The 16,555-nt window shown below is 40.4% G+C and overlaps 1 protein-coding gene across 1 annotated transcript in view; it reads right to left on the bottom strand.

Annotated features, from left to right (window-relative positions):
* Window positions 1-2,349: 2,349 nt before the first annotated feature.
* pcp4b (Purkinje cell protein 4b) overlaps window positions 2,350-16,555 on the bottom strand; it is a 74,484-nt gene continuing 60,278 nt past the window's right edge. Inside the window, exon 3 of the mRNA XM_034096667.2 lies at window positions 2,350-2,982. Coding sequence (XP_033952558.1) covers window positions 2,852-2,982 — 131 coding nt within the window. The 3' untranslated portion in view covers window positions 2,350-2,851. The remainder of the gene's footprint in view (window positions 2,983-16,555) is intronic.

The following is a 16,555-nucleotide window of genomic DNA, read 5'->3' as shown; positions in this document are numbered from 1 at the left end:
AAGGTCGGCGCTGACCTTCATATAAGACCGTTCAGTGACCCGCTCTGTGCAGTGATCCTAAACTTAAGAAAACCTCTTCTTAACCCTCGACAGCTTAAGTTCCCGTCTGTAAAACCACTCTTTCTTGAGAAAAATGTTAACGTGACTTTGTGTTGTTTGGCTGCAGAGTTCCTGAGGGAGTGATCCTGTATTCACACGATGCTTCGTTTGCTTTAGGGCGCCTCTATGGCCTTATTTTGTGCGATTGCTAGTACTTTGCATAGCGTCACCAGCTTTATCCACTTTACACCTTTTACAGTAGGCTTTGAAATGAACATTTTATTAAGTATTTTACTTTTTAAAATTAAGATTACCAATATTTGATTAGTTCATTCAGAACTTTTATTTTTACTGAATTTTATACTTTTTTTTAAGGTTAATTTATTTATGTTTCTTTTATTCTTATTTCATTCAGTCCTGGTTTATTGATTTATCTTTGTTTTTAATTCATAATTTTGTTCTTATTTATTCCTTTTTTTAATTTGATTTGTTTTTTATTTTATTCAGTCCTGTGTTTATTGACTTCTGTTCTTTTTTTATTTATCCTTTTTGTTCTAATTTTATTCTTATTTTATTTATTTTTTATGTTTATTTTAGTCCTGTGTTTTTATAAATATCAAGTAACACATCATTTTATTTGATAATTAATTTGTTGGTTTGTGAAGCAATGTTGTTTACCTTTAAAGTGCTATAAAAATCAAGTTTCACTTATAATAAATAACAAACGTGTCCCTCATGGAGGAACATCAGGATTCATCATCTTGGATTTAACAATGTCGGTATATTTTCTGCAAATCCATCTCGCAGATTTTAATAGAGTTTGACCAGCTGGTAATGCTGGGTGGAAAGTCAGGGGATCAGACAGATGGGGACCACGATTGTCTGAACAAAATCTCATTGCTATCCATCTAAAAGTTTTTCTCTATCCGAAACAAAGTTGTGGACCAACAAGACAAACAAGCTATGCTGCTAGAAGTCCTCAAAAAAAAACATACATCAAATATATATCAATTTCTTGCTACAAAACAAGAAAAGTATATATTATGCTTTGCTATTCCTTTGAAATAGGGCTTCAACTCCAGGCTGCAGTAGATTCGACACAGTATCTTTGACAGTGTGTCTGTCTGTGTGTGTGTGTGCATTTTCATTTTTCCGTCATGCAGCCTAATGAGGGAGACCACATAATGTGCCCGGGCAGGATACTGTGTAATGATGGAAGCTGTCTGCCGCTCTGTGAAACTCTTCAAAAAGCTTCTTCTCGGCCAACAATCCGATCCGTCCAGATATTTAAAGACAGCCGAGGAATAGTCACAGGCAGAGGAATCAAATACCACTTTTTTGGACACAAGGAAGACAGAAATAGCCTTTTGAAATCGCTCCATAGGGAAATATCAGGCCTGGGGAGATAACAGTGACCTACAAAATAATGTAACTAGTACATTTTCTAAAGATTGTAGATTTCTAGCAGGATTACAATGTTATTAAAAACTAAAAAGTGCAGATAGTGTTTGTTGTAAAAGGATCAGATGTGATCTCTTCTTTGTAAGCTGTACTGTAGGCTAATATTTTAAATGTGAATCTATTCGCCTACTGCCTGAATCTGATTCATGGTTTTCACTTTCTTTGGTTCATTTGTTCTGTTTTTAATTCAGCAGGTGAACCGATATGTTCATAAAATAGTGTGTGTGAGCTTAACTGTGTGTATTAAACAAAACAAAATTCTCAGATTTTATTTCTGCTTCTTTAAACTGTAGTGTGTGCTCATGTGTTTCAGTGTTGGTGTATAGCCTGAATATGCTGAATGAAATGAAATCATTTTGGATCCTAAATATGTTGGTTTCACATTGTTCCGTCGACTTCCATAATACCCTTCAGTAAACCCTTTTTTATTTGCATTGCATTTGATATTGAGGTTATCCAAAAGTAACAGAATGTAATCAGATGATATTACTTTTATATTGTCATACTCAGATTAGGTTACATTTTCTCACATGTAACTAACCCTCCCATCCCTGTCACCGTATAGTCCTGACAGTGAAGACATTGATGTAGTGGCGTGTTATTGGCTGGTTGTTTTTAGAGAGCCTACAGCTGAGCAGCTCTGTGGGAAGCAGTCAATCAGTGCGGCTCCACATGGAGAAGGTCATCATGCTGAGGAGGGAATAGATTCAGCAGAGCTCGTTCTGGAAAGGTCTATTTATAGATTGTCATCACAATATGAATCCCACTGCTGTCCCTGCAAACTGTGTGTTAATGCAATATATTAAGGGATGCTGAAGCTTTGCCACATTTGTACAAAGACCAAAGACGCAGGATCCACACAGAGTCTTTATTTATTGAATGTACATTGACACACACCTTGATAGAACCATGCGGGTACGAAAAATGCCTCTGGGTGAAATATTCTGCTCAGGGTGGGAAGCTCCACAAAAACAATCGTCATCTTAACACCAGCTTTTGCTCCATCTTCTCACACACACAGGTGTTTCTGGGTAAGCAAAGGTATGTTAACCAATGAGGCGGGGGTAAGTACAAAAACATATTCTAACACAAACACCAGCTAGACTTCATGATACATGGAACAGGACAGAAATATTCTCTCTATTTTCTAGTTATTGATACAGCAGTTGAATAATAAATTAATAATAATAGGATAATGATAAATTCACAGACATGTCATATGATAAACAGGCTATTGCATTCTCCCCCTCCCATCCCAATCTCAACCCCTGGAGTTCCGACAGGTATGAATTTGTTAACATGCAAATATCACACCGTCCTCGACCTCCACGCGGCGGCAGAGAGGCGCTCACTAGGACTTGTCGACGCGCTTCTTCTTCTGGAACTTCCTGAACTGGGACTGGATGGCGACGGCCGCCTTCTCGGTCTCCGGGTTCTCCATGTCGATGTCAAAGTCCTCTGGGACGTCCGTCTTGGAGGCATCTGCAAGAAAAAGGACGAGATGTATGAGACTCACAGCAGCGTACAAAGACATGGGATGCAATCGAATTGTTATTTTTGCTCAGGAAGGTTCCCGATGGAGTAAAATGACAAGTGCCTATTGGGTGCCGTTTGAACTCTCTAGAAGGAGCTTCCTTTATTTTCTCCGTTAGCTTCGGATGCACTGGAGCAGTCTTTACGAAAGGAAAGGAGAAAATGCTGTCCCACATTTACAACATTCGGCCATTCACGGAAACTCTGCTTGTTCAGTTGTATACACGGTAACTGGTTTCGAAAGCCAGTCCCTCATTATAATCATAGAGCAGAGTCCTTAGGGGGAAGCCTGGGGAGTTTTAGTGGTCAAAGGCCAGAGCGTGAATTGATCTCCGATCCATAATCCCGTAAGGAGCTCAGCCAACACTGACCAAGAGGACACGACTGAAATCCCAGAAGAAAAAAACTGATACAAGCTGGTTTCGTGATATTTAGGAGAAAAAAAAGTGTTTTTATCTCCTGGAAAACAACATATTATTCAACCTATCAGAGAAGACATGCACATCAGAGAATCGACAGATTTCTCCTTCTTCTGCTGTTCCCGTTAGTTTTTACTTCCTGTCTGTCTTCTTCTTCCTCTGAAGTCTTTTAACCTATTTCTTTCTCTTGCTCTTCATTTATTTCCTTAGTTCAGTTTGTGGTTACATTCTCTTTTCTGACAGGTGATCCTGCCTGTCCTCTTCTGCTGGTGCTCTTGTTCTACTTCCCATCTGTCTAACCAGGAAGTAACCCCTAACAGGGACACAGAATGGGCACTGCAGTGTTTAAAGACTGGTTAATGGCAAATAAAATGTGACAGACAGTTACAGGAAACCTTGATCAGTGCTAACGTCATTTTAAGTTACGTTGCTGTCGCTGCAGTTCCAGCAACCATTTTTGTTTGTGGAAGCAACACGATCATTTTTAATTAAATAATATTATTTTAAAGCAATATTGTGAGCCAAGTCATTGGTTTATTTAATATGTAGCTGTGTGATAAGCGTCAGGATCCTGCTCACCCTGTCGGGGGTCTTTTATTAATAATGGCCGCCTCGCTGCACATTGGTCTTCACAAAAGGTTAGAAATGTAATGCATCACGAGTCAAAACTAAGATACCCCTGCAGACTAATAGTGCCAGGAACTCGGTGCATTGTATAAACAGCTATATGGTGTTCTTGATATTAGTCTTTCAACGGCTAAAATCTGCTGTAGTTTCTTTGCTGCAGGAATGTGCGGCTGCTCGGAGAAAGCTGCAGGCGATAATAAAGCAGGTTTATTCAGGATGTTAAAGGCCACGACAAGCTAACATTTACCCAGGTAGGTTTCGCTTTGGCCCTGAACTTCTCTCTGCAACGCCTCACTGGAACAACAATCAGGAGATAAGTGGTTATATGGCTCAATAACACTTTCCAATATACACGGTGATTATTGCAGTGTGTTGTTTATATGCTGTAGCCTAATGTATGATTATTTAAATGAACAGTCTTTGTTCCACCGTTTAGCAATCTGCACTGCCTGACATTCAATTACTTTCATACTGAGATGAAACCTTATTATTTCAATTTGCAGTTTTAACCTTTTAGTGTCAACATGAACTAATTGTTTCTCTCCATAGATCAGCATGAGGCTTTTCCATTTGTCAGCTCTGCAGGATGCCAGCAAAGGATCAGGGTTGGGAGGGTTCCTTTAAACATGTAATCCATTACAATCATCAGTATATTTTTCTATAGGCGGGACATCTCTGAGTGGTTGGCCAATCACAACAGAGCCGGCCAGCTAACCAATCAGAGCAGAGTGAGCTCTGGTTTCAGACAGAGGGTGAAAAGAGGTGCTGAGAGATTTCCCCCGCAGTGAATCATTCTGAACTAGACGCCATGATGATGAACTGGAAGATTAGCTATGGTTTCACCAGGACTCGGTTCTCTGTGAGACTCCTGAAGGTTTGTGATGTGTGTATGTGCTTTGCAACATATTTCTTTATTTTAAAATGTATTGTAATCCTGCTAGAAATCCATATTTTCAAAAGAACTGAAATCTGATTACACCTTTTCTAATGTATCTGTAGGAGAATACAGTTACATGTTCTTGTATGCTGATTAATACCGTCGCATGTCATCTGTTACTCCTCCAGCCTACACATGACAGAGGTGGTGGAGAGGAGGATTGGAGGCAGAAAGCAGAGTCCTATCGACTCTGCAGCTAATCCTTGAGTTCCCTCGGGGCTGAGCTTGAATACCTCTCTCTTGCTGTTCAAGGAGGAAAGACTAACTGCTGTGTCAAGCCCGACTTTGAGTCCTGCAGTAATTGATATTGAAAGTTTCCACGCTCTAATGCCTGCAGCTCTGGTCCCGGCAGCAGTAGCTATTGAGCTGCACCCTCCGCCATGTCACAAGACATGTTCATAATCTTTTTAATATAAGATATCAGAGCGGAGACACACGCAGGATGTGATCCACGGGGCCTTCATGTGCTGGGAGGAATTTGGAAATGATGACGATAGAGAACATTGAATCTTTTATCATTACAGCAGATGGTGATAGTTGAGGACACAGGGTGCTTCAAGTCTGAAACAGTTATCCTTCTTACATGGTCCAAGGATACATCGCACAATCTGTAACAGAATATCCCGGCCTTAAGATTCAGCAGAAAAGACTTCAAAAATCCCCCATATTAAATGAAAATGGCACTCGCTGCCAACGACTTGACTCACAAATATCGATTTAAAAATGATCCGTATTGCTTCCGCTAAAAGAAAGAAGTCCGATCCCCTGTTTACCAACAAAGCTTACTTCCTGTCTGTCTTCTCCTGTTGATTTCTTTGCGGCGTTTTCCGATGCAGGAAAACAAATGTTTGTTGTCCACAGCTGATGTTAAATGGACCGGACTTCTTTCTGCGGTTTGATAGGAATGCACATAGTCCCTTGATGAGAGCATCCTTGTCTGGAACGTCCCAATTGACCAATCATAATTGAATATTCATTGACACTCCTCACTCCCATTGCTCCCTGGGCGCTGTGCAATAGCTGCCCACTGCTCCTAGTAAGACTCCTGGTACTAGGATGGGTTAAAAGCAGAGGCCAAATGTCACTGTGTGTGCTGTGTGTGACCATTGAAGAGGGTTTCATCCCTCTCTCTTCTAATACATTGATTAAGCTGACTATTATACAACTGGTATTAGGGATGTACAATTAATTGACTTTTTCTCAAATCGCAATATGAACATTGGGTCAGAATCGGGCTCACGTTGTTGGTGTTCTTGTTTCATCAATAACCACCTCTCTGCATATTATCCCCTACCTAATTCTCAGTTATTTTTGTGCTGTCGGTGTTTCGTCTAACCACACACAAAGTCCAACATGATTCATCAGAGGAATCATTTATCAGAAAGAACCCTGTCTCCTTCTTTAAGAAAAAGGCCGTGAGTTTCCATCAGTGTTTACAAGACGGGAGGCTGGATGTGACAAGGAAGGATCACACACACACACACACACACACACACACACACACACACACACACACACACACACACACACACACACACACACACACACACACACACACACACACACACACACACACACACACACACACACACACACACACACACACACACACACACACACACACACACACACACACACACACACACACACACACACACACACACACACACACACACACACAAACCTATTATCTCTGGCGGCACTTCTGTCCCTGCCTTCAGCTAATGGGACTGTAACATCAGCTGTCAGAGTGCCAGTCTGGATCATCTTGACCGTGCTTCAGCGAGAGGAGAGACATGTTTTTATTTATGGTGTTGCTGTGTGGCCACTGCTGGAAAAGAAGCCTCCATGCTGCTGGTTTACTGGATTTACTTTCTTTAAACTTAACTTTCTTGACTCATGCCAACTTTATATATAGTCAGGCTTTGGGAGTAACGGATAACATGTGACAGCGCTATGTAATCATGATACAAACAGAAGTAGGATCAGTTTTAAATAGTTCTTTGTAAGCTGTACTGTCGGCTAACACTTTAAGTGTGAGTGTATACGCCTACTGCCTGACTCTGCTTTATGGATTTCACTTTTCATTTATTCTTTTCTTTTTCTTTTTACATGTAACTAGTAATTGTAACAGATGACATTTTACAGAATATATCTGACATGATAAGACTACTCTTTGTTAAATGTCTTCTAAAAGCCGCTCTGAAGCTCAGGACGTCTTATTGATTTCACTGCTTAAAGCCAGTTGAGTGATGAGGAGAATTTGTGGAAGATGGAGGCATTAAAGAAGGACTTTTAGACCTTGAGACAAGAAAGACAGATTGTGGAAAGTAAAGTGTATTTTACACCGTATGTAGACATCTGTTAGGGCTGAAGATGCTGCATGTCCCTTGTTGCACTTTAACACTGCAGCTGGCAACTTAAAGAGGACATATTATGCTCATTTTCAGGTTTTATGTGTGCCTCTACTGTTGGATGTTTCCATGCTTTAATGTACAAAAAGGTCGTCATTTTTTTAATCGCACTTTTTACATTAACTTTGTTTTGTGCTGCACTTGTGTTTTTAATTGAAGTGCTTTCGAGCATGCATGTGTCTATAGTTGAAAGTCAGTGTGTCAAAGTGAAAGGATAATTTCAGCGACCCCTCAGCCCTTTAAGGGAGAGGAGCAGCGAAGCGTGGGAGAGACCACCGCGATCAATACACACATGCACATGAAGGACTGCCGTATTGATCGCCACTGTGGGCTCAGTTTTTTTTCACCACGTGTCAACTCTTATTTCGGCGAGGATGTGTATGTGTGTGTGTGTGTGTGTGTGTGTGTGTGTGTGTGTGTGTGTGTGTGTGTGTGTGTGGTCGCTGTGGTGGAATTACATGTAGAAAAGTCTACAAACATATAAAGTTACATGCAGGCTTGGGGAGTCATACATTACATGTGCCATGATGACGTCATCAGGATACAAAGATGATAACTTAACTTAGAGTTACATAAAAAAAAAAAATCAGAATACTGTCAGATTTCTAAAAACATTGGGGATTACTAGCAGGGTTACGATGTTACAATACGTTTTAAAATAAAGATTGATATATAGGTAGATGTACTGCCTGAATATTATTTTTCATTTAGTCTCAATTCAGTAGGCTATTTTATTGGCAGCGCTCCAATACATTGTACATGTTAGACTAGGGGGTCTTTAAGTGGTTAACCAATCACAACAGAGCCGGCCAGCTAACCAATCAGAGCAGACTGGGCTCTGCTTTCAGACAGAGGGTGAAAAAAAAGAAAGACCTTTTGAACATTAAAGCATGGAAACGTGTCACAATAGAGGCACATAATATGAACCTGAAAATGAGCAAATAAGTCAAACAAAACATTTCAAATACAGTTGCAAATTTAAAAAAAAGTTGGATGTTCAAAGAGCTGAAATGTGTGGTTTCAGCTCTTTCAAGGATGCTTCTTAAAGGAATGGTCCACTCATTAGATAATTAATCAAAACTTCAGTATTTAGTGAAACATTATGTTTAAACCATACCCTGAAGAAATCAGCGATATTCCCCGGTAAATAATGATTTTATAGCTCTTTTTTATCCAAACCTCTATATTCCGTCAGGCAGCTGCCATTTTGGCCATTTTCAATAGTCACGTGATGGTCGTGACGTCATCCATGCGTTCACTTTGTAAACACACGAAAACATGGCGGAGTATTTGAGTTCGGACTCGTCTAAATGATGGCAATACTGACATTCCTGTCTGCTAATGTATTGTCAGGGCCCCAGCAAACATTTTAGAACATTTACTGATTTAAGCTAGAGAATTAAAGCAGTCTGGACAGTCTGAGAAACGTCGCCGGACAATTACAAAGACTAGATCATTCCAAAAGATCCCTATCTACAAAACTTCAAATTCAAATATTTTATTAATTAAAAGGCCAACTACAGGCAAACAATACAATTGTGTATATCATGTACTGCCCAAATAATATAAAATAAAGTTTCCTAAAAAGGCAAACAATACAACCCCAATGTAGGCCTACTTAGTAGATACAATGATATGTATGCATGTAGTACCACCCTTGCTAGCGATTCCGTCTCTAAGATAAGATAAGATAAGATAAGATTTTATTCATCCCGAAGGAAATTGTCGTGCCAGAGTAATAGTAACAGTAACAAAATACAACAAACACAATAAACACAGCAGAAAAAGAGCAATCAAACATCCACCGACAACATGAAACATAGAAACATAGATGGTCACACAATAAATGCAATCATTATTAGCAGTATTCAGTAGTTAGTAGTGCAAAAATTAAAACGTAGTGGCAGTTACGTAATTGCACATTATCATAGCATTATTAATAATAATAATAATAATAATATAATATAATATTCCACATAGTTATATATAGCTGTGAGTGTAATTGCAATGATGTTAATTATATTGATATATTGCACATAGTGTTGGTGTGGAAGTTCTCAGTGCCCTTTACTTAGGGGTGAAGAGTTAAAGAGTTTGAAGGCCACTGGGAGGAAAGACCTCCTGTGGCGCTGTGTGGTGGTTATCGGTGATCTCAGTCTGTGGCTGAAAGTGCTCTGGTAGGAAACCAGCGTGCATGCAGGGGGTGAGACCCGTTGTCCAGAATGCCGAGGAGTGCTAGTTTAGCATACTCAGCCTCGTTGTCCCTGGCCCTAGAACCACGATTTTATGGGGCCGGAAAAACTGGGGAAAAGTATCCGCTAGCCGGTACTACGCTATATGGAAAGGCCACCAAAAACGGTCCTGGCCTGGACGCTAAAGGACGTTAAAACGGGGCTAGCCGCTGCAATGGAAATGCGCTATAACATACCTTATTCTTACTCCTAGCACTACTTCTGCTCCTCCGTCGCTTCACACTTGCAGAGGGCGATTTCTCAACTGGCCGAACTGGTGTCCTGGTCGGTGATGACACCAGAAAGACCGATGGCACTGCATCTCCATTAAGTAATGGTTGTTTAATAAATCCCATTTTATGTTTTATCATACTCTCAGAGTAGTCGTCCGGAAACTTGAAATGTTCGCTGCATACATGAGCCTGTGGATCTTTCGGTTCGGGCTGAGCACATTTCGCTAGCCACTGCCTCCGAACGTACTTCCTACACTTACCCGTTGGCAATAGATGGAACCGAGCATTCCGTGGATTGTTCCTATCCGAATTGTGGCAATGTTTCGCGATACAATGAGGCATATTTCTATAGAATTGAGAGAGTAACTAGAGTAAATAACATGAACATCAATTTGTCCTCGACACCAAACGCATAGTTTATGTCACTTCCGGTAAAATGGCGCCGCCCACAGGGTTGATGTTTTTTCGGTAATTAATCAGTTTAAAATCACTGATAACGTCATCGGATTAAAAAAATAAATAAAAGACTGGCAGAGACTGGTCTGTTTTATCGGATGATAATTATTTAAAAATGCGTGTCATGAGCATTCCCTCCCTTTAAGCAGCGATGCATTTACGAACAATATTTGGGAGAATAAGACACATTCAACACGGCTACAATTGAGTACAGTAAAGCTAATTAAAAAGTGTCTTGAAAATGGGTCATCTTCACTTCTCAGAGCTAATTATAAAAGAATGACCTTGATCTCTAAGGTGAGCCAATTTGAAATTACGCCTGAGCCTTTTGGAAACGAGAGGGGGGTGGGGTGTTGTTGCCAAGCAGTTTCCACATTGTCTTTTTTCTAAGCTTTTACATAAAGAAATGGAACAGTTTCACCAAGCGGAGGATTCTCTTCACATATGATAGCCTCTTAGCAGAGGATTAGCGAGTGTTTTTATCTTTAATGCTGCCGTCGGTGTGTTTGATGTAGAGCTGTAGTAAGCCTCTCTGCTCCAGCTGCTGCAGTGAGAGGTCCGTCTGTGCTGTGAGGTCATGTCGAGCATATGGCCCAGAAACACAAAAACATCTGGGCTACAACCACGTCAACACATGTCACAGAATAATACTTTCTAGCTCTAACCCTGGGCCAGTGAATAGTGCAAATATGAACAACGTGCATGCAGCCTGTTGCAGTTGTTTCGCACTATTTTCTGCTTTCTTATTTTTGTATTTTTCTGTTAATAACTTCTATTAGTAACTTAGAAAGCTGTGCCCTCTTTCAACTTTGTTGTAGAGAAATATTTTGTTTGTGTTTGTGGCTGTTGAGTTGCTGCCTTGTTGACACCAGGGAGAAGCTAATCGCACTAAAGACAGCTAGCATAGTGGTCGGAACAACAGCTATCCCCACTGACATCTGGAGAAGGACACAGATTGGATGCTGGGTATGTTTATTAGTTTGTTAAATATAACAGACAGACAAACTTGGTCCATGAATTATTTATCAGTTTCTCTTAAGAATTTCCTCCACAGCGAAGAGACGAAAGAGGAGAGCTGGGTCCAGATGTATGGAGAAAAGGAAATACAAGCATCGACTCTATAATGGGTAATGTAAAGGTCACTGGCTAATAATGGACAAGCTAACGGCGGAATATTTGGATTGTATGTTTAATGGGGTTTACGGAAACATGGCTGTACTATCCATCCCTCTTTATATCCAATTATCCATCCCTCCGTCCATTTCCTGCTCGTACTTTTCCTCCTGTAACATTTAAATAAACATACTTGTAAATGTTCACACTACAGATGCAATTATTTTAAATAACATCCAACTCTTCTCAATACAAATTAAACCACAACACCCTCTGAGTACAGTCTGCAGGACAGTTTGTATTTTGTTTCAGCAGCAAGATGCAGAAAGGCGGGAAAACGTTGATTCAATTGTGTGCTCTTGATTTAATCTGAAGCTGTTATCTCTCCAATAAACACTGCAGCCTCTCCGTCCGAGCTGCTATCAGTCCGACCTGTTCAATTTGGTGAATGTGAATGCATCCGTGTGTGTGTGTGTGTGTGTCCTTCAGCATGTGAGAGGTTTTCTGTGAAGAGTGTGTACTGGGGGTATGCAGAGTGGGCGAGAGTCAATAGCAGCGTTACACCCCCCCCCCCCTTCCCCCCATCACCCACTCTAAGAGCTCTCCCAATCTCTCCACAGTGAGAGGCAGCATGCTTCAGACACGCTGGGAAAGCAGTTTTTGCAGGCATCAAATTAATTGTCAAGGTCAGACAACAAAGGATTGCTGTGTGTGTGTTTGTATGTGTGTGTGTGTTCAGTGTGTGTGTATGTGTGTGTGTGTTGTGTGTGTGTGTGTGTGTGTGTGTGTGTGTGTGTGTGTGTGTGTGTGTGTGTGTGCAGGTTGTGTACTTTCCTCTCCTCTTTTTAATAAGTGAATAGAAAGGCAGACCTGATTCCTACAGGCTTCGAGAAATTGGTCTTCTGCAGCAGAGTGTTTCTCGAGGTAATTTGGAGCCCATAAATTGGTGCTGGTGAATAATGTTGATGGTGTAGCTGCTCCATAGGGCGTATGGCTACACAATTTGGATTCAAAATAACTAAAGTTCTTTATTTTGAAGTGTGTGTGTGTGTGTGTGTGTGTGTGTGTGTGTGTGTGTGTGTGTGTATGAACTCTGGTGGCAGCTGTCCTTCAGACCATGTTACTGTCAATCATGTGCCTTTTAAAGCTCATCTTGTGCCCACATGTACTGTAAACTGTCGCTGCCTCTCATCTCGTCAATCATCCTCTGCCCGTCTTTCCTCTCATCATACTGTATGTTTGCTGGTCGATGGTTTCATTTTGAGATATGGTCCAACTTCACAGTATTATTTAGAGGTTGTTAACATTAGTCCTGAACCCTAACACAATGCTGCATTAAAGAATAAAACACCTGACTGGTTGCAATCGTTTTTTTTAAGGGTTATAAAGAGAAACTCCGTCAAGACAATTACATCTCAGTCCGGCTGCATATCCAAAACATATTTTTCTTCTGATTCAATAAAACAAAGTCAATGAAAACAATTCTGTATTTTTTTATCTTTGAGACGGTAAAAACAAAAGAAACCATATTAGATTGCTTTCATTTAAAGCTAAAACATTTGTATCACCTTTGTTGTTTCATTTTTGTTCTCTTATATTTCCACTGTCACAGCAGCAACACCGGCATAACCACAGGAAGGTCAACCTTCATTTTCTTCTGAAGCTGCAGAGCTAACACGGGTCCCTGGAGGACGAAGAGGCTAAAAGAGCAATCAATAAGTCATGTCAGTAAAGCTCGTTGTGCAAGGTCGCTCACTTCTTGTAACTTTGTATCGGACTGGTTAGATGCATGCAGTATTAGCGTTATGATACTTGAACAATCAGACAAACTTGAATACAAAAACAGAGAACAGGTCCAGTCATTGCATCGAGAGTTACAGAAATAACGTAATTTATTAACTGATCAAAAATGCAAAAAGTCGCTTCCTGTCTTTTTTTATAATTGTATTTATTGTATGTGTATCTATAAATGTATATGTTTGTGTGTCAATGCATGTATTTATAATATTTATTGTTTGATATGTTGAAATGAACTGTGAAATTTCAATTTACCAGGCGAGATGACAGTAAAGGAATATTATGTTATTCTTTTCTATTATATTTGTGCAATCTGTAGATCATTGAAGAAAAGTCCAAGCCAATGCATGTTGAAAACTTTGAGACAATCAAACGCTGTAGATTTATAGGAGGCTCAATTTAAGGCTTGCACTTACTAGATTTCCTCTTTCTATCAATAAACTGTGGTTTTAATTATCGCATTAAGCAAAGGGCTCACTTTATTATAAAGTGAAAACCGCTCATGCTTCCATCTCAAAGTGTGAAGTGTTGCTGAGTCAGGAGAACGCAGAAAATCACCCATTTGATTTAGAGGAGGTGAGCGCGGGGGAGATATCAGCTTTCACGTTGATGCCTTTATTTGCTTCGCTATGATAGATTTAATGACAGATAGCTCAACAATAAACATGATTTGTAATGCGCCCGGTGTAGATCTTTATTTCCCCCAGGACGGAGCTGCTGGTCCTCTCCTGCTGTTACTCACCTGCTGAGTCAGCACTTAACAGCTCGTCAAGAGATTCAAGAGGAATCCAGGTAGCTGGAAAAATACATGTCTAAAATGTATGTGTGTGTTTAATTACTTTGTATCAATAATAATAGTCTGTGTAACAAGGGAGTTGGAAATATGAGGAATAAAACCATTATTTGGAGAAAGATGTGAGCAACAACTCAAGTCTCTGGAATGTTGCAGAAAAGGGTGTGTGTGAAAGTCTATGCAAGAATGCGTGATAACGGACACCAGATGTGTTTTGCTACGAACGAAGAGACTCTTGTTTCCGGGTCCTCTGCTGGCTCGCGCTGATACGCTACGAAAGCCCATCGTTTGTATATGGGCCAATAGATGACCTGTATGGGAGGACCATCCACACAGCTCCTCCCGTTGTTCTTACAATATCTCCTGTTGAGTCCTTGTGTCCGGTCTCTTTTCCTCCTGCCGTCAAGATGATGATGTTCTCCCGGCATTTGGACCAGAGCAGGGGTGGGCGTACCCCTCTTACCTTTTATCATTAAAACAGATTATTGTTTAACCCCTATCCTGGTTGTTTTGAGTTTTCCTTCTTTTAAAACAAACTCATATAGGATCGGCGCGGAGCAGAGATTCTGCTCCAACAACGCTCAGAATAAACACACCATTTTATATTCATACAGTCCTGAGTGCTTTACATAAGACAGAGATGAAGAAAAACGGACGAAACGACAAATGAACTAGTTCAAATGTTATGAAATATTCTCCATGTCATCACTTACATGTAGGGTTGGGTACCGAGAAAACAAAAAATGTTTTGACCATTGGTGCTCATCCTAATGTTCGGCCTTGATGTAAAAACATTCATAATTAAGTAAATGTAACATCCTTTTCATCCCGGTTACACTTTTCATTCGCCCTGTACGATGGGCGCTGCAAGTGATGAAAATGGGGGATGTTGGCTTATCTGGCAACTGCAGCTCACAGCCAAAGTGCGAGTGAGCGTGGGAGCGAGCGAGGGAGAAAGGGAGGGTGCACCGGTACCAGCGCTGTTGTTATTAGCATCTGGTGCTAGCTGCTCTAACGGAAGAAGAAGATGTTTCTACAATGATGTGGAGGGAGAGTCCTCTCCAGTCAGACTGAGAGGCTGATGACTACAGCTCAGTGAGGTAAAGGACTCTGAGTGTTTAGATAGTTCACTTTAGTCTAAGTTATCTCAGTGGGTCTCAAACGGTTTGATGATCACAATTTATGTAAACACATATTTCCAAGGCACTCTTTTATAATTATTGGGATAAAACAGGTTTGAAATCATTCCAATGAATACTATTGGACTGTAAACCAGACACATCGTTTTAAACTGGAGATAACAAAATATGCATAAATGAAATAGTAAAATAAGATATGAATGAACAACAAACATAAAATACGTTACATGTATTTGTTATTGGCTATGGGTTATTGGTTATGCTCACATACTTATTTAATTATTGAAATGTAAACCGATCTTTTTCATATGGGTGTTTATGTACCCCCTAGATCTAGTCTCTAGTAATTCTGCTTAAAGTACACCAGATTGAAGCATTTTGCTTTAAAATGTTCAAACATTTCTTCCCGGTATGCCTGAGAAGGCAGATATGCTTGTTTTTCTCAACAAGAACTTAATAATTTGTTTACCCTGCCCCTCAAAGAATCGGAATTGAGAACCGTTAAGAACCGGAATCGAAAAGTAGAATCGGAATCGGAATCAGAATCGTGGAAATTCAAACGATACCCAACCCTACACATGACATGGTCAGATCATGATGAGCGCTGATGGGAAGGCCTGAGGTTCAGTGTGTGTGTGTGTGTGTGTGTGTGTGTGTGTGTGTGTGTGTGTGTGTGTGTGTGTGTGTGTGTGTGTGTGAACTCTGGTGGCAGCTGTCCTTCAGACCATGTTACTGTCAATCATGTGCCTTTTAAAGCTCATCTTGTGCCCACATGTACTGTAAACTGTGGCTGCCTCTCATCTCGTCAATCATCCTCTGTCCGTCTTTCCTCTCATCATACTGTATGTTTTCCTGCTGTTTGTTTTAATATGTTCCAAGTTTACAGTATTATTTAGAGGTTGTTAACATTAGTCTTGAACCATGACACTACTGGATGCTGCATTAAAGAATAAAACTCTGAAAAGCCAAATAAATCCCAGTTTAAGTGTCCACACCTGTCCACAGTTAGATTGAAGGAAATCGATCCCTTATTGCTTTTTAATTCATCATATTGACGCCGATCATCGATCTCCAATGACATTGTGTAATAGTCTGCCTGACTCTTTGTCCTATTTGGGCTCCTTGCAGATAAAAAAGGGACACGTTTTCTTCATTTGTGATTAACTGGCGAATACCTAAGAATTAGTTTTTTACACTTGTATCAGAGGTCTTATTATTTCAGTCATGAACGCCCATTCATGACCACAGGTGAGGGTCAAGGAATGAAGATGGACTGGTAGATGGAGAGCTTTGCCTTTTTACTCAGCTCTTTGCAGTAAAGCTTCCACCGCTACGATTTTGCAGGCCATCTTAAGCTTCATTG

Source organism: Pseudochaenichthys georgianus, chromosome 13, assembly GCF_902827115.2.
Source record: "Pseudochaenichthys georgianus chromosome 13, fPseGeo1.2, whole genome shotgun sequence".
NCBI classification, from domain to species: Eukaryota; Metazoa; Chordata; class Actinopteri; order Perciformes; family Channichthyidae; genus Pseudochaenichthys; species Pseudochaenichthys georgianus.
This window is presented reverse-complemented; position numbering and strand designations above follow the sequence as displayed.